General features: G+C 39.2%; 1 protein-coding gene across 1 annotated transcript; it reads right to left on the bottom strand.

Moving 5' to 3' along the window:
• Positions 1-25,012, bottom strand: HSPH1 (heat shock protein family H (Hsp110) member 1). Its single transcript, XM_075742062.1, has 18 exons — positions 24,728-25,012; positions 23,850-23,907; positions 19,294-19,434; positions 17,510-17,632; positions 16,235-16,334; positions 13,053-13,186; positions 12,315-12,559; positions 11,201-11,429; positions 10,148-10,254; positions 8,698-8,831; positions 6,355-6,560; positions 5,439-5,570; positions 4,568-4,705; positions 4,005-4,130; positions 2,934-3,041; positions 2,718-2,837; positions 1,362-1,523; positions 1-869 (listed from the first exon to the last, which is right to left on the bottom strand). The coding sequence occupies exons 1-18, from the start codon at positions 24,832-24,834 to the stop codon at positions 669-671; spliced, it is 2,571 nt and encodes an 856-aa protein (XP_075598177.1). The 5' UTR covers positions 24,835-25,012; the 3' UTR covers positions 1-668.

Raw genomic sequence — 25,012 nt, 5'->3', positions numbered from 1 at the left:
TACCAGTAAAATGAACTTTATTTTAAAGCTCATTAAAAAGCTTCACAATAACACTAACAGAATTAGCATTTCCTTCATTTTATGTACCCCATATGAAAAAATGTATTGTTTAGCAAGAGATGAAACATAAGTGTTTCTGCATGCTACTAACACATTTCACCATCTTAGTATCTGACAAATGCTTTGAACTGCAATTATCAAAAACCTTAGAACAGAAGGATTTCTTCTGGAAAGTCCTTATGAACGGGACAGACACTGGCTTTTTATTGACATACCCAATTAGATGTCCAGACAAAAGAAAACTACCTTGGCATCTACAAATGCCTACGAAGGTTTTGATTACAACCTTTTGAAGGAGCAGTATATTTCAGAGCAAGGGCTTCTTTTCATCTTTAGTGATGCAAATGGTTAAATACTGCACAGAAGCTTAGTATGAACTCACAATTCCACAGGAATCTGAAAGTTACCAAGGCAATTTTCCTTTTAGGATAGTCATGACCAACACTATTACTATTCTTCCTCCCATAATACAACATATCCCAGACAAGTCTTAAGAAAAAAATATAAATAGTTCCCAAAACAATGCATTCCCACCACCCCCCCATCACATATGACAGCAAAAATATCTTCTGTCATGGGATGAAATAACTTGCTGCAAGTGCAGTGGTTTAGTCCAAGTCCATGCTAACAGTGTTTTGATCACTTGGATGACATTCGCCATTTTGTTGAGGCATTTCAGAATTTTTGTCATCTTCTCCCATGTCTTCAGTTTTGTAATCACTCCGTTCATTTAATGGGTTTTCTTCCTTAGGAGAGTCAACTTTTGGTTTTGGCTGGGTCACAACAGGCTCACAGACATTGTTTAACTCCTAAAAGAAAGGGAAAAGATGTGATCAGAATAGATATTAAGGACCCACCAGTTTCACTAGTGCAAAGAGTCCTGTTCCCAGAAGATTAACTTGCTTCTACATTTGTTTCTCAAGTATAAACTGTCAAGTACTTATTGTACCCTGAAATAAATTAACTGGTCTACTTTCTGAAGTTCTGTGGGCAAAGTTCTCCAACATAACATTTTGGATTTCACATGGGTTTTGTTTCTAGACTATTTTGTGCCTACTAGTAACACTGAAAAATAACCTGAGTTTTTAAAGGTGATTGACAGACATAAAATGTCAGTAAGCTCCATAGAATTGTATACAGTACAGCTCTTCTGCTTTCTACTGAATCTCCTCCTGTCCGTACTTTCTAACCACCCTTTAAGAACACTGGAGCAGTGAGATGAAGTTGGGGTAGAGGGAGTGGGACAGCTATCACACTAGCTTTAGCAGCAGCTTCTACAATTAATTTCTTCTGGTACTTACCTGTAGCTTTGCCTTAATTTCACTTGAATGCACAGCTGGATCCTGATCTAAGCTCTTCTTAGCCTGTGCACTCACAGCATTATTCATCCACTCTACCACTTCACTAACACACTTCTCTACTTTCATCATTTCCATTTCATCGATATGGATGTACTTCTCATCCTGCCCAAATACAAACATTTTGTATTAGTTAATAATGTCAAGTTGGCATAACTTGATGACAGTAAACAAGACTATTCCAGTTATTTACAACTTTAAATCTTTACTTGTTTTCAAAATAAATACAGGCTGGCAAAAAGCCAGATCTGTTATAGGAAGAGACAACAGGACAGACAGATTTCAAACAAAGCTTCCTTTGCCCAATAATCAAACAAGAAACCTAAGTCACAGAGGGAATAGAGGCTTTGCAAACAGGTTACGCAATAAAATATAACACTTTTAGCAGGGTTGATAGAAAACCATCCTCTCCCTCCTGAAGAGTCTTACATGGGCCCAAGGTAGTTTAGACAGTGGGATTCTGCTGTACACAGAAAGGGAAAGGATCAGTTATTCAACTTTAGGAGCATGCCCTAGAATGCCATAATTAGACAATTAACTGATATCAGGAAAAGGATCTACCCAGCAACACAACCTATGATTTTAATTAAGAATTCTAAATATGGATTCAAGTCTTAAATGTACTATTTTCAGTGATGCCAGTTATTTCAAAAGACACTAATACTACAGAAGGACTTCACTTAACGGTAATTTTGTAATCTAGAGCTGTGAGGACATAATTGTTTCTGATGCGTGTCTCAAATCTCAAACTGAATTATCTTGAGTGCTGTGAACTGCCCTGTTAAAACTCATTAAGTTGAAATCCAAGGAATAAGTTTTCAAAAGGTGGGAATGCTTATCTAGAAAGTAATCTGCAAATATCAATGGCAAAAAAATCCCCCGAACACCTATATATAATAAAGCTAGATGTTTTAGTTTATCCTGAGTAGCGTTTACACTAATGCTTCTCACCATGGCACAACTCTTGGTCCCAAAAGAAATGGACAAAAAGCACACTTCTAAAAATGTCAGATTAGCTTTTAAAAGGTCAAGAATCAGACCACAGTCTAACCCTTACTCTTTACAAGAATGTCCTTTTTGGCCTGAAAACATCTAGAAGTATCAAGTAACTGAAGATATGATGCACTATGCAAGGTTTTTTTTTTTTTGAGTACTGAGAAACATTTGCAGTGTTAAATTTGTGACCTATATCACAGTGGATTGCGGCTCATCTGAAAGTGAATTTGAAGCCACTGCCAGCTGGTGAGCCTCAGTGAAACACTATATGTGGTTAAAGAAAGGTACTTTGAGGCCACTTACTTTATTCCTGAATTCCCCAGCTATTGTAGCATAATACTGGAGCCTGTGTCCCAGTTCTTCTAACAGCTTTGGTCGTTCTTCTGCTTCTTGATAGCGCATTTCAATTGGAGTACCTAATTTCTAGAAAAAGCAATTCCTATGTGTTACTTGATCCATTAACATTGTTTTGTGTGGTATTTTGGAAATTTTGCAATTTGGGCATACTAACAGACCTACCTTTAAATCCTCTAATTTGTCTACGTACACCTGCTTAGCTTCATCCTCACCCTCTTCATACAGCCAGCCTTCTGTCTCTGTCAGGAGTGCAGAGAATCCTTGCAGATCCTATGTATCAATATAATGCAGCATGTCAAATATCAAAATATGCACCAATTGACTATGTGTGTCCTTACAGGACACTGGTAAATATACACATTAATTACAGAATCATGGAATGGTTTGGGTTGGAAGGGACCTCAAAGATCATCCAGTTCCAACCCCCCTGCCATGGGCAGGGACACCCTCCACTAGACCAGGTTGCCCAAAGCCCCATCCAACCTGGCCTTGAACACTTCCAGGGATGGGGCATCCACAACCTCTCTGGGCAACCTGTTCCAGTGCCTCACCACCCTCACAGTGAAGAATTTCTTCCTAACATCTAATCTAAATCTACCCTCTTTTAGTTTAAACCCATTCCCCCTCGTCCTATCACTCCATGCCCTTGTAAACAGTCCCTCTCCAGCTTTCCTGTAGGCCCTCTTTTGGTACTGGAAGGCTGCTCTAAGGTCTCCCTGGATCCTTCTCTTGTCTAGGCTGAACAACTCCAACTCTCTCAACCTGTCCTCATACGAGAGGTGCTCTAGCCCTCTAATCATCTTCACAAATTCTTAATCTCCTACATAAAAATTACATTTCTACTGCAAGCTTTTGCCTAATCAAGTCAACTAAACCACACCAGCTTCTGAACTGGGAAACACATACCTACAACACAGGTAGCATTTATAGTCTTTTGTCCTTCACTAGGCCAATGCTTGGGGTGCAGCTTTAATTCATGTTTTGGTTATGGATACAGCAACACAGCTTCTTCTAGTCAAATCAAAACTTTACTCAGTTTGTGACAAAATTTATTTTCAGGGATATGTACTATTGCTAAGCCTGAACCTAATTCTGAGTCAGTCCCAGCCATCATTGAAATTAGTTACAGTTTTCAGCTATTTCCAGAGTGGCTGTGAGAAAGCTTAACAATGGAGTACAGAATAGATATTTGGTATCAGTATTTTCAGAGAAGTTCCTGAAACCATTACCAACCTTTTCACAAACAAACTTTTCATATGGTCCAGACAACTTGTCCCTGAACTCATACACGTATTCCTCCACTGCATTCTTTGCATCATTTCTTTCTTTCTCCAGTTTATCTTGCATAATCATCTTTCCCTGTATAACCACAGAAAATATTTTAATTAAAAAATACCTATGTTCAAACACCATTCTACAAAGCACAGCTCCTGTAAAACACAGTAATCTTCCAGAGGCCTTGGCTCATCTAACTGCTGGAATTCCACTGCTACGAAGTGGACTCACCTGAAGAAATGGGATGCACTTCTCTACTTTACAACAGTTTGAGCTGATGTGTCATGTCATTCCATGCATCAGTGGTCTGATATGATTGCTATAAACAACATTACCATCTTTCTGATTAGCATTTGCCAGTTATGTGTTAAACTTTAACTCTATATTAGCTCACTGTAAATTATTTGAGTCTGCACTTCAGGGTTACAGTAAAAAAAAATAATCAGAGTTTGCCTTAAAAAAAAGCAGATGAATGAGTAATAACCGCAATCAAGAAAGCAGTCTAAGCCACACTGACTCACCTCTGTTTCAATATACATATTGAGAAGATCTTTTCCTAACTGCCAAACCAAGTTAGCTTCAATAGGCAGTTCCACATTCTTCACTTTTATCTTGGGTTTCTTAGCTTCTGGGGGCTGATCACCTTTCTTCTCATTTGTCTGAATTGGAGAGAAGAAAAATAATTTTCCTGACTTCCTTCTAATGAAGTAACACTATGATAAAAGAAACATTCACAGGAAGATTTTCTGTGCTCTTTCAGAATCTTCAAAATATATTTGTGAGGCACTTTCCCTTCAGGGATTCCACCCCCTATCCTAGTCTGCTTACAGTCTATTTCATGGGCAGTAAGTACTGACTACAGGAAGGACATTTCTCAGATATATGGTGTATTTGCAGGTTTTCCAGGAACACCCATCTGTAGCTTCACACTTTACTGGCAATGCTGACAGTGGCAAGATTTTAACCCAAAACATTTTTCATCTTATACAGATGAAAGAGCAAACTACTAGCAATACCATGCAGGTGTATGTTTTTCACATAGATTATTTCCCCTTAGGTTTATGAATTCCTGATGCCAATTTCTCTCAGCAGGCCTAATAAGCTTGGCTTCTCACAGCTGTTAAACAAATTGAAATGTCTGCAACTCAAATTAGCTGTAAAACACTGTATAAAGACAGGGAAGTGGTAGAGAGACTTCTTGCAGGAATTCTTTTGCAAACTCTTTACAGAAATCATCAAGAGATGTATACATCGTTTTTCACAACAGAAAAGGTATAAAAGTGAAAAAGGTTCCAAGTACCAAGTTCCTTACTTTTTCCTGGAATACGTTACCATTTTAAACTCCACCATTATAGAGCATAACATTTTCAACAGAGTTAAAGGGTCACTCACTTTCTTGACATCTGGGATTTTGTTTTCTTCAGAGGGAGGTTCTGATGAAGGGGGAGACTGTGACGTTTGCTGACCATCAGTTTGTACCTGGGACTGTGTTCCAGCTTCACTGTTCTCTTGCTGGACATTTTTCTGAAATGAAAGCCCAGGCACAAAGGATGTAGAAGGCATGTGCACTTGTATTTAATAAAAGTTATAGGGCACTTAACTTCTGACACACATACTGTACAAGCTGCCCTACAAAACTGTGCACATGCAGAAACACACACACTTTAACTAACAGAGATACAGACTTGGTGCAAGTTGAGAAGACTTAGGAAAAATGCTACTATTGCCAGGCTTGCAGCATAATACTTGTGTGTGTGTGCATGCTACAATTTCTCTTACAAAAAGTGGCTTTTAATTTATTGAGTAATAGCTTTTAAGTTTTCCCCCACCTCAGAAAACTATTAAAACACCAAGTCCACCATAACAATACTGCATTATTCCCCAGTGTTCCCCTCCCCTTCAGAGCTGTAGAAAACAATCCAGCTTTCCTTTCTATAAAGTTTCAAAACTTTACTAATATGAAGGATTACACACAAATCCTTTTAACACAGAGCATGAATGACTAATAACCCAAACCAAGTATTCCTGTTTGGAACACTGATAACAGTTGCAGTTGCAAGCAACCCCACCTCATGCAACCCACCTACTGCTGTTTGGCATACCCAATAACTGATTTTGAAGTCCACATACTTTTAAGATAGCACTGATTTTCTCCTGTTCTTAGAAAGATATTTCCTTACAGCTATGCACATCTCAAAATTAACCTCATTTTGCTTCCTTAGAAGGAGGTATTTTTCTTCCTGAGTATGCAACAGCACAACACACTTCCATCAGTAAGGACATTCACACACAAGAAAGGTCAACTTACATCACTTGAGTTTTCAATAGGCCTCTGGTCCTGAGGTTCCAGTTCAGTCTCAACACCAAAATCTTCACTGTCTTCACTTTTAACTGGTTCTACCATGGATGCAGTGGACACACTGAAAATGCCGTGAGTATTGACACGGACTTTCACTTTGACTTTAGACTTCTCTCCATCTTTCTGGGCTGCCACATTCTGGATAACATACCTACCTGAAAATGAAAGAATCAATACTCATAGTAGAATTAAATTGGCAATATTGGACAGCCAGGAAAACACCTCCTTCTTTCACAGAGGACACATTTTCTAAATAGCTGATGAAGCCTCTGTGCTAATCTCATGGTCCCCAAAATGAAATGAACGCTACAGAAAAAAAAAAATGCTGCTTTTCAGCCAGCTTTATCTTACAAATCAGAAGGGAGAACATTTATTTTCATCATCTAGGGCAGGTTCTCCTGCCACTAGTAATATAGAGTAAATACAAGAAGTAAAAGCTCACTCCCCCTTACTTGTGCTATCTGCAATGCTATAGTGGAATGAGAGAAAACTACACAAAGTTTTAGTCTAATGCCAATGTTAAATGGTATGTCTTTTTAATACAAGTTACTGCCCAACATATAAACAGTATTTCTAGAAGTGTTCTTTTCAGCTTCTAACATCCATATAAGTCTGCCATTACCTTTTACTCTAGGGCAGAATGTCATTGTTTTGTAACTCCTGTAATACTTGAAACATGCATTGTGAAACTAAGAAACAGACTAGCTTAACAGTATGTGAAGAATCAGATCTCCTTGACATTAACAGCAGACATATTCTTCCTGCCTACTACATAGTTATATGTGTATCACCAAAACAGTGACCTGGAGATTACAATGCTTGTATAGTTGCAAAGTACAAGTTCACTGATTGCATCACAGGCTGGATATATACACATGCTCGCACACACCATTCCCTCATCAATAGATCTAAACCACATGCGCAGAAGCTTTTACCTGCTTACTTTACAGGCTAAAGAATGTAATCCCTCCTCTCTCGTAAATCCAACAATACTGGAGTTGTAACCTGTCCTCCCTTCTGGTAGTCTCATCAGAACTACTGACTCACCCATTGGGACTACTAACAATTCTGTTCTGAGCAAAGGGTTAATTGGCAAGTGAGCTGAAACCACTCTGATTTTCAGTTCTGTTCTTACTAGTTTACGGAACAGCAGTTAAACAACATCTCGTTTGTTAAAGCCATATAAATTGAACAGCCACAAATCCCACTATCAGTCTTTATGGTAAGAGTTAACATGAAAGGAAGCCTGCTGTTTCAGCAACTACAAAGTATTGTGCTGGTTTCTAAGACATATGGTATTTGAACTTTGTGACTCAGTGAAACAATCACATAATTTGCATTGAAATAGAGAAAATAACTGATGTTTTCTGTTAGGATAACAGTTTTTAGTAACTTTGTAATGCATTAGTTATTAGCTGAAATAATAGTAAATAAGATGAAGATGTTTTTGCCCTATATATTCTGCCACACATTTTAAGAACATTTATAAAGCTTATCTTTAACACTACAGTTCTGCTGATACTGTATTTTAAGCACATTGTAACCAACAGGACAACTGTATTGTCAAATACTTCACCAAAACTTGTCATTTCTTCTACCATGCTGGGGAAAAAAAGTTGAGCTTTCTAACAAAACCAAGCAATTACTTGACAGCTAGTAATAGCTTTACCTTAATTTTACATGCAAACATACAACATTTAAATGCATGCTTAGAACTCAAGAGCAATTCTTTAATTGGCCTGTCTTTACCATCACCATCTTTTTCTAACTAACCACACTGTACACTCTTTTTAAGTGTCAACACTCTCAATGTTGTAATTTGTCAAAAAAGCATGAAGGAGCTGCTTATGTTACTTAGACAATTCGGACTGCCTTGATTAAAACTTATTCGGCATTATATCAAACCCAGAAAGTATAGGAAAAATGAACTAGTTACTCAAAATGTGTTTAAGTTTTTTATATGGAGGAGATATTTTTCAAGTATTCCTAGCTTCCTTTAGCCATAAGCAGAAAAGATTTTAAAAGTTATCTCTTGCAGTGATAGCCTCACTTTAGTCCTGGGCATTCAGCTATTGTTTCCCCTTGCTTCTTCATTAGACTGAAGCAACTTTAGAAGCTAGAAAAACAAAAAAATCCAAATTCAGTTACCTATGGAACATGAGAACTGAAAATTGAGCCCTCCAGACAGAAAAAACCTAAATATGTATCATAACCATACTGTAACACAAACACACTTACAGAAATTATTTAAGATCAAACAATGTGAGACAACACCATTTCCAAATTACTTACCAATTTTTGACTCCGGATATGGGACTCCATTAGGATCTGAATAAAAAGCTTCTAACTCAAATGGACCTTTCCTATAGAACGTAAGAACCTTGGAGAAAGGCGCTGCATGATTTCTGCTGAATACCTCATGAACCCTATAATTAAGAGAAAAATACCACTTTTACAGAGTATGTGAGCTGAAAGGCTTTGATCTAGGGTCAGAACTCTTCAGAGACACGTCACCATATTTTGACACATTTACCATTCTGAACAATTCCAAGAAAGATACGCCACTACTGTACTGTAAGAAGAAAAAAATACTGTTGTGTACTGTAATGGAAAATTGTCCTATTACACTAATTTTGAGTCTCAGAAGCAAATAAGTTTAGATGTAGGTGACAATTCAGTGACAGACTATCAGCAGACCTCCAAAATTTGTTTCTTGCAAAGACATTATTCTGAGCTTGGAACAGCATAATTTAAATCATAATTTGCACCCTTCCTCAGTTAGTCTCAAAAGGCTAATTATAGCCCTGTTAATTCCTTACTCATTTGCTTTCTGTGGCTCAGTTGAGAACCTTGACACTAGATTATTATTCATTCCTCACTATGACAGAAAGACAACCAGCTTTATTTTGTGTTCTTCCTTTAGGGTCTGTCCGCTATTACACCAGTCTGATTCTAATTTCCAACTAAGTTTTGTCTCCTAACTATGGAAGGATCTCATCTAATAACGTAAATGTGACAAAATAAGAGCTTCACCTAGAAGGCAAACCCACAGGTTGCTCTCAGAAGCATGTCACAGAACAATTAGGTTCTGCATCGCCACAGATAAAAAAGGTTGAACTACAAAGAATGAGAAAGACTCTAAACTTCCCCAAAGTTTAATTCAGACCTCTACCTTCTAGACAGCAACTGCATTTACCACAGGCATAGCATAGTTAACAGCAGAGAGATTAGAGTCTGATGACACTGCAATTGCAAGAAATTTCTCTTATGAAACTAAGAGTCAAATCCTTGCTTCTGTTTTCAGCCAGCCAAATAGCATCCATGTAACCTCACAATGTTTACATAGTGCATAATGTTCCTACTAAAACAAGAATCCAGACAGGTGTTAGAAACACCTTAAGTAAAAGAGGCCAGAAAGCAAAGTGGGATCAGGATCCAGCAGTTGTTCTAGTTCGTTTTGTATTCCAAAACCTGACAACCGGATAAGGACAATGCAAGACAAGATATTGGTTGGCAGCAACTTGAATCGCAATTTTTTTAATTTTTTTTTTTTTTAAACAAAGAGTTATAGTTAAATTTTCAACATGTCTTTACACAATCTCTACTCTCAACCATCTCTGGTACACAGCCTATGCATTTTCTGCATCAGAATGCCAAGACCCTAATTCAAATGCAACCAAGAACATTATCCTTGAATTATGAAGGCCAAAAGCTTCATAAAACTGTAGTTTGAGCTACCTACCCTTCAGTGTCCTCTGCTTCTGTGTTCCACAACAGAGATATTGGGAAAGGTGTAGCATCTGTCACAGAGAATTCTCTCACTTTAAAAGCTGGAGAAAGAATTGCACACTAAAAAAAAAAACAGACACCCATTAAAGTTGGTTAACTGCTCTGCTCCACCTGACCAAGACAGCTAAACATCTTTAAACAAGAGATTTGTGTTGACTTTAGTAAAACAGAGCTAGGCAAATGGCTTGATTTCAATGGAGAATGATAAGAAAACAGAAATCTCATACAGCAGTGTTTATACTCTTCGGGTTAGTGGGAGTTTTGGCCTCATTCTTACCATAGCTGTGAAAAAAGGTAACAATCTAAAATACCAGGACTGTAAAGAATGGAAGTGCTGCATTATTTAGTCCTAAAAGAAGTGGTGTTTATCTTACAGGTCCTGCTTCTTTCCCTGGAAACAACTGATTGCTAGTGATGGAAAGCAATTAGTGAGATGGGGTAAAGAAACAAGTCAAAGAGAGGGTGAAGTAAGAGAATAAGTAAAGGAGAAAAGGAATAAGGCAGAAGAAATGGTTTGCTTGTAAAATATAGTTCACTAGTTGGAAACCATAAAAATGGGGCAGGGGGGAGGGAGGATAGATCAAAAGTCTGTTTTGCATTGATGGAAATGTTGGATACCAGAACATACAAACTTGCAGTTGTTTATGCTCTCCATAGATACTCTTTATATGCTTTGTTGATTAAAAATATCTCTTCCCTCAGCTTGACAGCAACTTTAATTTTTCTCATGAAAGATACTCAGATCCTGTTCTTTTGAAGATAAGAGTGGACTTCTTACAGAACACACCCAATATCAGCACTTTCAGTAAAGTACTGCACCACAGAGGAGCACTCTGGACTTTTTAAAAAGAGCATACTCCCATAAAAAGACCTACTGAACATGTACATTCCCTTGTATGCTTTAAAATGGTCCACTCTGAGCATTTCTCATAACTGCTTGGCTAATTCTTCAAAAAAGTGTTCTCAAAAAATGTTTTAAGTTTATCAAGTGTTGCCAGTACTATACCTGCAGAGCACAGCCCCTAGCTATGGCTTCATCTGCATTGAGTGTTGTACTGACATCTTTGCCAAAGAATTTAGCAATTCTCTCTTTGACAGCAGGAATGCGGGTTGCTCCTCCCACAATCTCTACAGCAGTTACATCTTCCACTTTCAGTTGTGTTTGTTCCATTAATGAAAGCAGAGGCATCTCTATCCTTTGCAGCAAGTCAGCACACAATTCTTCAAATTGTGACCTAAGGAAAGAAATGGAATTAACCAAAGAATGCCTGTCCCACCACTAAGATTTCCTAGTGTTGCTCTTTCCAAACTCATGCTGACCAGGTCTGTTAACTACTCTGCAAAGAGACTTAAAGCTCAACCCCTGTGAGTAGGATGAAGTAACAACCATAGACAAGGCAGTGTATGAACAGCTGCTTACAGATTTTCCTATGCTGCTATCAATGTAGTTAAATAAGATAAAGGTATTGTTTGGGCAGGTGCTCCATATTTGCCTCTCAGCAGAGGTTACAGATAAGAATATAGAAAACACTAGTACTTCCCTTACAAGGAAAAACTGTTGCCTAAATACTGGAGGGAAGAAAAAACCCACCACTCTCTTGGCAGTAATTACAGCATTAACTGTGACTACAAATTAAGTTGTGCCTGTGAATGTGTGCAAGAGACAGACACAGACTTTGTTTACACTCAGGCCATAATGAAGTCATCCCCCATAAGCACCGTTTCTGTCCTCCATTTCTCTGCCAACATCCACAGTGCAGGAAGAACAGAAAAACAGAACAAAGCTTCAATTGTGCTATCTTAAGAGCAGTATGGGATTTAGGTTACCTAAAATACGCAGGAGGCCTAAATATGCAGCCAACCCCCCGGGTCTGATTTGCATGCCTCAATCTATGGTTTTAAGAATGTGTTATTCTACAAAAAAAGAATCCAAGCTTCTTATGCATGCATTGTTACATTGCTCAGGTAGCTGAACATTACATTTCACAGCCTTAGTTATTCTAGCATAAAAAAAATGCCACAGCTATTAAGCACTTGTGCTTAATTTTAGCACATGGAAAGACACACTTGTTTAAGAAATACGGCTGCCAAAGCAACTGCCTGTCTTATATAGAACTCACCTGTTCATTTTTCCAGATACATCAGTATCATTCATGAAACACTCAATATTTAAGGGAATGTCTGTGCTATTTGAACTCATTAGTTTCTTCAGCTTCTCACATTCCTGATACAGACGAAGAAGAGCTCGAACCTTTGCTTTTGGATCCAGTTTGTACTTTGCTTTTATTTCTGCACAAAAGTAATCTACTAGCTTTCCATCAAAGTTTCTTCCACCAAGGAAAGGGTCAAATGCTGTGCCAAGTACCTGGTTTGAAAAAACACAATTATTCAGCCTTACAATTCAGTAAAAATCAAATGGAATAGCAGTCTGCCAACAGCAGCAAGCCTTTGCTTCAAAAGGGTTGGGGACAAGCCAGCCTATCTTGCATAGGCTTAAGTACTTTGATCAGCCATATCAGCCAAAAATTGCTCTTCACTTTTACAGTAGAAGTAAGACTAAGGAACTAGGTGACAATCCTAAGCATTCACAGTTTTAATCCACAGACACATCCATTTAGATAAAACAAAGTGATAGCAGTTGTATTGTATATCTTACATTGGTGTACTGCAAGGAATTTACAGCCTCTATTTGAAACCGTCCTAATGAAATGAAGGACACCAATAAAAATCTTCACTTTTTGACTTGTTGCCACTTCCCATGCATTGAATTATTTCAGAACTTTAAAAACAAGGTAGGTTTACAGGCTATTTGATTCTAACGTCTCATAAACCCTTTTATTTTCACTTAATCTTACTACCTTTAGTTTACTCTTGTTGAATGCACAGGCTGATACTTGAAAGGCAGAATGTCCCATATCAACAAACACAACTATCCGTGGCTTCTCTTCAGGAGCTGGAAGGTCTTGTTTATAAATTCCGTAATTCAGAGCCACTGCAAAACAAGTGTCAGATACTATGAATGGAATCTCTAGTGAGCCTCCAATTGCATGCCATCACATCCCCGTGAATATTAACCTATAGGATTTAGAGCAGAAAAACAAATCCAGTCATACACCTATGCAAGGTCTTACCTACATGGAAGCTTTATTTCATTAATATATGTTGTAGGATCTGACAAGCAAAACATCCTTCTGCAGTCATATATATGCTAAATGTTTAAGCATGCAAAACTAAGAAGCAACAACCCTGTTCAAGAATTTTATACTTTGATTTATTAACAACTCATTGTTTTGCTTCGCATAGTAATCGAAAATACAGAGTATCTTTGCAAACTCAGTTTTGTATATACAAAATACAAAGCTGTCCCAGGCATGAACGTTTTGTCTGTGAATGGTATAAATGGTCAGCAGAGGCTGCAAAAGGGAAGAATCTCAGTCCATACAGAGTATCAGGCAGGGACAACAATTTGTGAAGTGCATCAGAAGCGTAAACCAGAAGCCAGTGGGACAGGTAAACATAGAATAATAAAGTCAAAGGACAGAATACAATTTTGCAGCTGCATTCATTCTGGATGGATAGCAGTGTCAAAGGCAAGAGGCTGATGCAGTAATTGAAGATAAACAAAACCCTAGCGAGTCTTGGCTATGTGGTTACATACGAAAGGCTGAGATTTTGGCATGAGATAGAATGTGCAAGAATGTACACTTGTGTATGACAAAAAAAATCCCAAGATGAAGGTAACAGCCAGGATACTAGACAGATTATCAGGCAAGAGAATTAGAGCATTAGAGAAGATAGTAAGGAAGGCTGGGAATACACGCTCTGAAGAGCAATGTTTTTTAGTCACACTGACATTCTCTCACTTGAGGAGAAAGGGACACCAACTCCCCCTCTCACATCAAAAACAGTAGTTCCAGACCATCTGGAACAAGGACAGCCAAGTTTCCCACTGATCAGAGACTTCAGATTTATAGATTCTGGTGTTTAATAAAGTTCTCCTGCAGTTAGAGCACTTGTTCTCATCTGTGTGGATTCTTTGGTGTCTACAAAAACCCAATACCAGCACTCGTTAATCCGCAGTCACCAAGAGGTGGTTAATTGAAACCAGAAACTGTTTCACAAAAATGTATCTGTTATATCCTTGAGATCTAGATTTGGCTGAAATTGTGGATTGGCCTGTTCATTCACATAACGTATTTCTGAGCAGACTGAACACAATGCCCTTGTTTCCAAGCTAAAAATAAATTTATGAACAAAACTAGATAAATCACAGCAGAATTTGCCTTTCCTTAAACAAACAAAAAACCCAACACCCCCCCACCCCCCAAAAAAACCCCAAACTATTTTTCTTTTCTGCCCTACTATACCTCCCTCAGGACCTCTTCCCCAAAGGTATAATGAAAATTTGGATAGTACTCTTTAGCCTTGCAAGGTAAAGAAAATTAGAAACGCTGCATGCTACACAGTAAAGAAAGGCTGCTGGTACTGCTAAGGGGATGAGAGTCCTATCTGCTTTTTTGGGGACTGTTCATCCCAGTGGCAAAGCTTCCAAAGATCCTTGCTAGATAGAAAGTCCTGAAAAACTCTCAAGGTTCTTGTATGGCCAAAGACTGCCCTGATGTGTTCTGCCAAACAAACAAAAAGGAAGTGACAATACCCTTTTTTGGCAAGGCCTTTAGTTGGTTTGTATCACCTTATCATGAAAGGTCATCTCTGAATTGGGTGTGAAGGACTACTTTTGCTTCAATACAGAAAGGGGTTGGGAAAGGTACTCTTTTTTGACTGCTAAGATTGGAAAACACACTTTTTTATACAAAATTTGTTAATAAACATTTTGAAAATGGAACCTGAAGGTTAAAATTAGAGGGTTGGATATTGGTACTTCCTCCTTCCTTCTCCAGTGACCCTAGAGATGCACCAGCCCTGTAACTCAGAAGAATCCAGGCACATGGGACAAAGCATACCTATTGTGGAGTTAACACTTCCCCAGCTCAAGAATTCACACTACTACAAGTTCTCTGTAGCACTCTTTGCTATATAAACAAATTAAGCTAAAGCTAGATGACAGAAACATGCACCTATGGCTTATGCAATGGTACTGTCAGATTTACTCTTCATTAGGTGCAAATACATAGTGTTCGATGTAAATATCATAACACTGATGAAACAACTACATTTACTAGAAATCCTAGAGATTACCATGTAGATACTCATCTGAAACTGATTCTGGAAAAACATTAAGATATCACTCTATCAATGCATATTTAAGACTGCATTACTCCTTAAAAAAGATATAAAATTCAAAAGCACAAATCCAGCCGGTGTGCACCAAGCATGCTCGCATGGAACACTCTCCTCAAGGAAACTCTTCCCTATTTAACTAATGTGGGCAGCAGTAACAGAAAAATAATAGTCTTCTGGTACAGACCTCTACTTCCCAACCCTTCCCCCAGGAAAGAAGTGCTAGTTGTGCCATTTAAAAATACAGACTAAATACTCCCACCAAACACAAACAGAAACATGCAGGAAAATAGGGTAGGAGTGCTTGTTTTAAGAAAGACCAAATAAACTCTGGTTCTGCCAATGTGTTTTTAGAGTTCTGAACAGATTAGCAAAGGAGGTTAATTGCCTTTTTTCCTGTCTGTGTTTTAAAACCATTATACTGACAAAAGCCTTGGAAATTACTAAGTGTTGACACTTAATCAAGGAACTTCCTCTAAGAGTGCCTAAATCCCACAACTGCGCATCATAAGGTTTCTCACATGAAATCTGGACAGCAAATTCAATGGACAAGTAGTCCAGGGACATGCAGTTACTCCTAAATAACTACTCAGGGAGATAACTATCATGAAAGCTTCATCTCTTCTACCTCTTCTCACAGAAGACATTAAAATGAAAGACTGAAAATCAACAGTGACAAGTTTTTGCAATGTTTATGTCTCATGTGTGACTTTTCAAGCCAGCCCTGTTTCTTGGCATAACTAAATGCACCCTCTATCACACCTTTTGTTTGCAGAAACTGCTATTTCACCCTACTTACCTGCTGTCATGTCATTCATTAATCTAAGACAATTTAACCCAACAATCTGAGCTGCATCCAGAAGGGACCTCCTTTCAGCATCCGTGAAAAATGATGGAACCTGAAGAAAACAGGTGAGAATGCGAAGTTATTTACAGAAAATGAGACATCACACTTTATTAATTTTAAAATTTTATCTATTCTTCCTCCTTGAGGAAGACACTTGCTCACTGCAAGTCTTTTAACATGCAACTGCTGTATTGAATCAAGACTTCAAATACTCTACTCAATCAAGCTAAGATGGAATTAAACGAGCACCAGCTAGTTTATATGAGCACACACTAGCAGGAAACAATGAGTTATTTGTATACAAATGCTAGGAACCTTAATTAGTGGTGCAAAATATGAAACTGAGTATTATGGAGATAGAGAAATGGAATAACCTTAATCAGAACTAGATGAATTCCTGTCCAAGAAAGTAAAGGGGGGGGAGGGAAGTACAACAATATTACAGATGTGAGAGATGCAAAGAAATAAGGGACATCAAAAAAAGAGAATCTGTTTTGGCCAAAATTACTTTGGCCAAGAAGCAGTAAGAGATTCTTAAGGAATAGCTTGTTGAAAATTTGCTACAGATGTCTAGCATTGGCATTGGACAGTGACCTCTGATGTCCTCAGGGACAGAAACTACATTTTAAGACACTTTCCAGGTATCAACTGGAGAACAAACTCTTCTAATAACAGAACTAAATAATCCTAGATGCAACATGAGACAGACTTGTTCAAAGTGTCACTGAGAACACAGAGGCAGATGTTATTTTATACTCAGGCTTTGCAATGGAATGCCTGTTCTTTATCTGAGGTCACTTTCTGTGCAGTCTTAAACCAAAGAAAAAAAATAAATTTAACTTACTAAAAGGATGAACAAAAACAGGACAAACTAAGGTTTTCAGCTGCCAGAGAGCAAACTTTGATAAACAAAGATGTCTTTGATGGGTAATTAGTATGCTTAGTCATGGAACCAAGCTGCAGCAGAAGGGTATATACCTGGATCCCAGAAATGTTCTGGGTCCGAAAGTTCAAACATCTCCAAGAGAAGGAGTTCATGAAGTGGGTCAGGGTCTGGAATACGGAAGCAGCCCTGGGATTTAAGTCAAAAGCTCTAAAGCTAGTTAGGATTAATCCCTTTGTAAGTACTTATGCAGTGTTCTTTTTTGCTCTACATGAATAGAAACAAAATGCCCTCAATAGCTGAAGTTAAAAGACACAATGTTCCTGTGCGCTACAATTACTTACAGAAATAACACAGTCTGTTACTGGCTTTTTCAGGTTACTCTCTGCAGTCTCCTTTAATTTAGTCAGTAACATAGCTGAAACCTGTTCCACACTGAAGATATGCTCCTCATCCATGTACATGACCTGGATAGAAAAAATAGGTAAAGTAATGCCATTATTCAAATGGAGGAAAAGTTACTTACATTTAATATTTTTTTATATACTGATGACTAATACTCTATCAGTCATGACATACTTAATTATTTCATTATAGAACTTCACTTTACAATTTAATTTCCCAGTTGAATGTCTACAGAAACAATAAATCCATTTTCATAGACTTAAAACATCAAGAACCATATCAACTCTATAGATGGAAGGAAATGGCTAGAAGTGATTTAAAAAGCGACACAAGTCTAAAGTGTGACTAAAGCTAGACACAGTCACACAGCATTAAGCAAAAAAAAATAAAAATAGCCATCCATTTTCAAACCGGTGCCAACTGCAAAAAGGTCCAGAATTACTGGCTAACTATTCTCTCCTGACATTTTTATGCTTCTGCTCAAATATGTGAAGTCTCTGAAAGGAAGAACTGTGCAACAACAGTTCACCTATACAAATAAAACAACTAAAAGCTCAAGATGAAGCTCCTCAAAAAGTTTATTTGTTGCTCCTTTACCAAGAAATTACTCTTAAATCACCATTTTTCTGTGTAATAGGATAAATGGCAAAGATAAAGCAAAGGAACATGTTACAATTGATTCTCGAAAATAGCACTTGCCTTTTATTCACATCAGTCCAACCTGAGGAAAAGTTAAGCACTTCAGTTTAATAGAAAAATTGTTCTCTAAACATCCCAATCTTACTGAATATTACTTACTGAATCAATTCTTATAACTTTTTAACCACAATTAAACAGAAAAAACCTAATTTGATCTCCAAAAAACCTGAGAAAAAAGAAGAAAAACTAAGTAGCACTGATCTCTCAATACTAGACATTCTCATACAATAAAATACTCCTACGCACACCATTATTAAAAGAAAACAATTTCTGGCTGAATTTATTCATTAACCTCACAAACAGCATAAGAAAAAGTATCTCTTCTTTTGTAAAGCTTGACTACTCTTCCAGTCAGAATTCTTTCTAATATATAATCTCTTCTGTAACCTATTCATTACCTAGGCCTGATCCATGCTGAAGTTTTGAGGCACCAGTTTCAGGTATGGAGGAAAACAGCAAACTCAATGCACAACCCTAAGCTAGGGTCTTCATTAGTGAGGCAGCATTCTGTTACACCATCAAGGCTTCATTAGTAATATTTCTATATACTTCTGTGATTATGTTGTTACCAAGCAGTCCACTAAAGACGAACAATGTCCCTCACTTTTAGCAATTATTCTAAAGAAGCATTCCTACTACTTTATAAGGAATTTGTAACCATGTAGTTAGACTGTTGCAAGGCATTCCACACAAGAGTGACAGAAAGGTTAATACTTTGAAGTAAAACCATATGACCTTGTAATTATCTTAGCAGTTTTTCTGCTGGGATGTTTGATCTGGATGTGCAATTTGCCAACAGGGAAGCTCACATTTCAGCAATTACTCGCAAATGAACCTTAATTTGATAGTTAGCATCCACTATTTAAAGATGAATACATGTCTATTCATACAAGAGCTCTTTATAGAAAGGTTAAAGAAAACCTTAGGGTAATGAATGAAATCCCTATTTTCATGACTAGGTGCTGAAATGTAAACTTTTTACATTTAAACCTATAAAACCCAAAAAGATATACTGCAAATTTACCTTTACTCCAACTCCACCATTCTTCATAGGAACCAAATCATAGCTCAACTTTTCTTTTTCTTTCTGAACAAAAGGATCATTAAATGCACGGCCATGGAATCTCTTGAAGTTAGATACTGTGTTGTGGGCATGAGTAATTTGCTGTAAAGAAATACAGGATATTTAGAAATCCACTCTTAATCAACCTGTAATGTTCAGTGCTGTTCTGTATGCCCCCAAGCATCAGTCAACTGCTCACTCGTCACATCTGTTTCTGTAACACCTATAATTACTATCTGGTACTTTGTATCAGCTCATTACTACAGAAGATTATATGAGTCCTAGACATAGATACTTACAGGTCAATATATAAGTATTATACGGATTATACAAGCATCTCTAAAACCTTGAAGCAATCATGTGCAATCATAGCAGGATCTATAGTGCCTACTACTTTAGTCACTTAAGTCAGACATAATTCAGACAATTAAAGATAGGAGCCAGCTTCACAAGTAATTGCAATGCCTGTAAAACTGGCACTCCCATCCAGCCACCTCATCTCCAGCTGTTCACTTTAAATCCCATTACTTTAGGTGCAAACAACTGTTTTCATAGTTACTAAGTTTCAAGCTGGTAAGTCTCCCCATATATTACAATACTTTTTCCCCACCCGAGCTACTTCTAAACCACACCATTTCCTCATTTGTGTTCACCTACCAGCCACTCAAATTCTTGCACTTGATCAAAGAATATACTGTGTATAGACAATAGCAAGAAACCTGAGACTTTTTTTGTAACAATGTCAGCTTTAAAGTACATGCTAAACTACAGTGCAAGCTCCCCACAGAACCAAATGACCTAAAGAAGCATTCTTTATCAGGAATGCAATGCAAAACAGAAATTAGACAACTACGCCAGCCTAAAAGAGATATTGCAACTATCTCAGAGCAGAATGAATCCTATTTTATTGGAGAGAAACTATAGAAGTTCGTTGTTCTCTCCAGAATAGATTTAGGCAGGCACCAACAGATTGCATGATAACTCCTCAAATGACGAGCATACAGAGGAAGATTTCTAGCATTCACTACCCTCAAAGGAAAGCATCAATTTCTTATTGCATGCAAAATTTTCCACCACAGAATTGAAGAATGTGATCTACATCTTATATTAGAAAACTATGTAACTATGACAGTTATCCGACAGAAAAGCTCCCTGACAAAGAAGCAGGCTATACTCACACTATTAAACAGTAACTTTCAAAAAGCTGTGTGTGTGGAGAGAAAGATGTCACACCCAAATTCCCTACTGGGAATCATCCTTGGTTTATTCTAATCACCAAACAGTGCTCAGCAATTATTAGTTTAGTACAGGCCAAAAATCATGCCAGAAAATATCCCGGTACTTTAATGCAATAGAGTATTTAGGTTCCTGTGCCCAACATTGTTTCCCAGCATGGTTTATTTGTATAGCCATAACTTCAGAGTACTTGACTGCTATGTAATTCACAGCTGTATTGCTGAAGAATGTAGAAGCAAAAATTATTACCATGCAGTGGGCAGGGAAGCACAAACACTCTGGTAGCTTTTATAGCCTAATTTAGAATTAACCTCAGAGCCTCTTCTAAGAGAACAATCTTAAGATATTTTTAGAGTAATTATATGCCATTAGGTCTGTAGCATGTTTTAATATCTTCCTGCTTAGTCACAATCAAGAAAGCTGAGAATTATGGTCTGTTAACTAACATACAAGGGAAAGGCCGTGGATGTTGTCTACCTGGACTTTAGTAAAGCCTTTGACACTGCATTCTCCTGGAGACTCTGGCTGCTCACGGCTTGGACAGCCATACACTTCACTGGGTAAAAAACTGGCTGGCCAGCCAGGCCCAAAGAGTTGTGGTGAATGGAGTTAAATCCAGCTGGTGGCCGGTCACAAGTGGTGTTCCCCAGGGCTCAGTACTGGGGCCAGTTCTCTTCAACATCTTTATCAATGATCTGGGCAAGGGGATCGAGTGCACCCTCACTAAGCTTGCAGATGACACCAAGTTGTGCAGAAGTGTTGATCTGCTGGAGGGTAGGAAGGTTCTACTGAGACATCTGGACAGGTTGGGCCAAGGCCAACTGTATGAGGTTCAGCAAGGCCAAGTACCAAGTCCTGCACTTGGGTGACAACCACCCCATGCAACGCTACAGGCTTGGGGCAGAGTGGCTGGAAAGGTGCCCAGCAGAAAAGGACCTGGGGGTGTTGGTCAACAGCTAGCTGAATATGAACCAGCAGTGTACCCAGGTGGCCAAGAAGACCAACAGCATCCTGGCTTCTATCAGAAATGGTGTGGCCAGCAGGTCTAGGGAAGTGATCGTCCCCCTGTACTCGGCTCTGGTGAGGCTGCACCTTGAGTCCTGTGTCCAGTTTTGGGCCCCTCACTACAAGAAACACACTGAAGCACTGGAGTGTGTCCAGAGAAGGGTAACAAAGCTGGTGAAGGGTCTGGAGCACAAGTCTTAGGAGGAGCAGCTGAGGCAACCGGGGTTCTTTAGCCTGGAGAAAAGGAGGCTGAGGGGAGACCTTATCACTCTCTACATCTATCTGACAGGAGGCTGTAGCTAGGTGGGTGTCAGTGTTTTCTCCCAAGTAACAAGCAATACAACAAAAGGAAATGGACTCAAATTGTGCCAGGGGAGGTTTAGATTGGATATTAGGAACAATTTCTTCACCAAAAGGGTTGTTGAGCATTGGAACAGGCTGCCCAGAGAAGTGGCTGAGTCACCATCCCTGGAGGTATTTAAAAGCCATGTAGATGTGGTGCTTAGGGACATGGTTTAGTGGTGGACTTGTGCTAGGTTAACAGTTGGACTTGAGGATCTTAAAGGGGTTTTCCAACCTAAATGATTCTAATATTGCTCTCATCTCCAATGCTACCAGACTAACCTAAAGAAAACGGAAATTCTCTGAAACTTTGCTCCATCAGCAGCTCCTGAAGTGTTAAAGAAAGCACCTCTGAGTACCATGAGCTCTCTTCACACATAATCACATTGTTAAAGTCACCAGTCAAAAACTGTGGGTTTTTTCTTTTGTTTTGTGGTTTTTTTTTTGGGGTTTTTTTTAAGCTAAGAAACTCATTCAAATGAAAGGGATCATTTTACTCCTTTATTTAAGTAGCTACTATACCCTAGGACACTGAAAATATAACTCTCAGTTGTCCATGTCAAGAAGCTTCTACATTGGCTGACCACCCAAGACGTAAATCGTGTCTCTTTTGTCAAACTAGACTGCTAACAGAAATAAAATGATAAAAGATTTAAGAACATTTAAGTATCACATTCTTTTCTTCTAGCAAAAATATTTAGTTTCAACTGCTAGTAGAACTGAGCATGAAAGACTCAAATAGTAGGTAACATCTTATAAAGGTTAGTCTGAAAGCAACTGAAGTCACAGGTGTTCATCACTGCAAATATATGCTTTTAAATGCAATTCAAGACAGACTCTACTTCACTTTCAGCTTAATTCACATTTTCAACAGCATTTACTAGAATAATCTAACAATACTGAAACACACTTGAGAGCAGAGCAGATTCAGATCACTTGCTGTTTTGAGTAACAACTCATTTCTGCACACTGATGAATCAGACTAGTTTCCGACTTGAAACAGTGGAAGCAGTCAAATAAGCAAAAGCAATTCTAAAATGAAATGTAAGGAAAAATCCCAACATACGTATTTACTTTATTACTCCAAATGTTAACCTGTACTGAAAATGTTCGTGTGCTTGTGAACATGCAGCCTATTCAAATTTCCATGGCTGTTCAAAATTAAAAGGGGAGCTATTACAGTGGCGAAAAAAAAGTCTCCTTTAGTGCTCTCTCCATGGAAACCCACTGCAGTCCTTTTACTACAGGAGAGATCTGCACAGCACAGGCCGGTGGAGGCTGCATGCTCGGTCTCCACCAGCAGCAGTTATGTAACAACCTACAATACAATACCTAAGGATTTATTTAGCCATTAAACTTAGTTATTCTAAGATTTGTCAGAATTAAGTTATCCTTTTAAATTGAAAATACTACTTTAATGAAGAAAATATTCAATCTTTCAGAGCACCTCAATCAAAAAAACCCCTAAGGACTTATACCTTAAAAAATACAGGCATTTATCTTTCAGTGAAACCAAAGGTAGTAAGGTACTTAAATAGCTTTAAGAATTTAAAAGCCAGACTCTCCCTTTGCATCTAATTTTAGGAAACTATACACAGCATTTTTTTTCCTTCAAGTGCAAGGAAAATCCTACATAGAAGTAGTAGGAAAAGAAACCCATTGAACTGAAGTTGTCAGAAAAGAAGCATGTTCAACTAGAAAATACTGCATTAATTAAAAGAAAGACCAGTAACGTTTTAGCAAAAAACATCCTGCCTTTCTCTGAAGGAAGCATGGCAGCATAGTGCAGCATTTCTAAGACAAAAGGGGTGACAAGAAAAACGAAGTTATCTTGTTTTAACTACTGCCAGCCAACTCTCTTTACACCCACCGGTATTTGAACAGTTTGCAGTGGCCCATTTACTGTTATGCAAAAACGCCAGGAAACAACCTACCTGGTTTTTAGCGGAGACACCAATAGCTCTGTTTTTGGATCCAAAGGAAACAACCGATCTGAAAAGAACAACAGGCTAATTAACTCAGTGCTGCCAATAAACGCAACTGAGGGCTTGTCACGGATACATTTTCCACAATTGCAAGTAAAACCCCGAAGTCTTTCTGCTGAAGTGCCGTTCTTCCAGCTTGCGGCAAAACACTACAACAAGACTCTTATCCACCTTCAGGTCCTGGCTCGAATCCAGGACTTTTCACAATGGTTTACCCAAGCAGTTAAACGCGATGGTCACGATTAAGATCTCACATCCAGACTACATCTTACTCATCTGCGCTAGGCTGCTCCTAAGTTTACAACCAACTCCTGCTTTAAGTCCGAGGGTTTCTATACCTGACCTCAAACTGAGGGAAAACTGCTCTGGGGCAGTTTTAAGAGAGTCCACCCGACCACAGGGAAATGGGGTGATCCCCCCTCTCCGCCATTTAAACCTGGCTACCCCGACGGCGATTCCCCTCGCAATCGCGGCTTTTCCAGCTTGCCGAGAATCAGCCGAGACCCCCTCCCCCCCACGGCGGGCTCCATTTCCAAGTCAGTGCCCACGGGTCCCATCTCGGGAGGCCCCGCACCTTCCCGCCGCCGTGCACCTGCCCTCGCTCCCCAGCAGCCTCCCGGGGACCCGTGAGGAGGCGGCGAGCGCCGGGGACCGCGCTGGTCCCGCACAGCGAACACCCCCCCACACACACACACACCCCCCCCCACCCACCTGGAACCTTCCAGCGCCTTCCAGCGCGGGACCTCCGCCGGCGCTACTGACCGGCCCCTGCCTGCCCCTTGCCCGTGAGGGACCCCGCCGCCCCCTCCCCGGCTCTTCTCACTCACGGCGTGCACCGGTCGCTGAACTCGTTGGCGACGGTCTCGATGCCGCCGGCCCGCGCCACGGCGATGTAGCAGCTCTGGAAGCCCAGGTCAAAGCCCACCACGGCCATGGCCCCGCCGCCAGGGGGAGGCCCCCGCCCTGCCCCGGCTCGCTCCCGGCGCTGCGCCCGCCGGCCCCGGTACCGCTCGCGCGGCGGCTCCGTGCGCAGGCGGGAGGGGAGGGGAGAGGAGCCGGCACCGCCGCTTTAAATATGACAATGAGACGAAGTTTCCAGAAACTGCGGCAAC

This window comes from Balearica regulorum, chromosome 1, assembly GCF_011004875.1.
Source record: "Balearica regulorum gibbericeps isolate bBalReg1 chromosome 1, bBalReg1.pri, whole genome shotgun sequence".
In the NCBI taxonomy this organism is placed as follows: domain Eukaryota; kingdom Metazoa; phylum Chordata; class Aves; order Gruiformes; family Gruidae; genus Balearica; species Balearica regulorum.
The sequence above is the reverse complement of the archived record's forward strand: the minus strand, read 5'-3'. Positions and strand labels throughout refer to the sequence as shown.

What these genes read in the sequence shown, in the direction of transcription:
- HSPH1 (XM_075742062.1), bottom strand. Translation starts at nt 24,834, where the DNA reads ATGGCCGTGGTGGGCTTTGACCTGGGCTTCCAGAGCTGCTACATCGCC. An exon ending in AAATCCCAGATGTCAAGAAA is followed by an intron (nt 4,706 to 5,438) that starts GTGAGTGACCCT and finishes TCTCCAATTCAG; the next exon opens with ACAAATGAGAAGAAAGGTGA. An exon ending in ACAAATTAGAGGATTTAAAG is followed by an intron (nt 2,838 to 2,933) that starts GTAGGTCTGTTA and finishes TGCTTTTTCTAG; the next exon opens with AAATTAGGTACTCCAATTGA.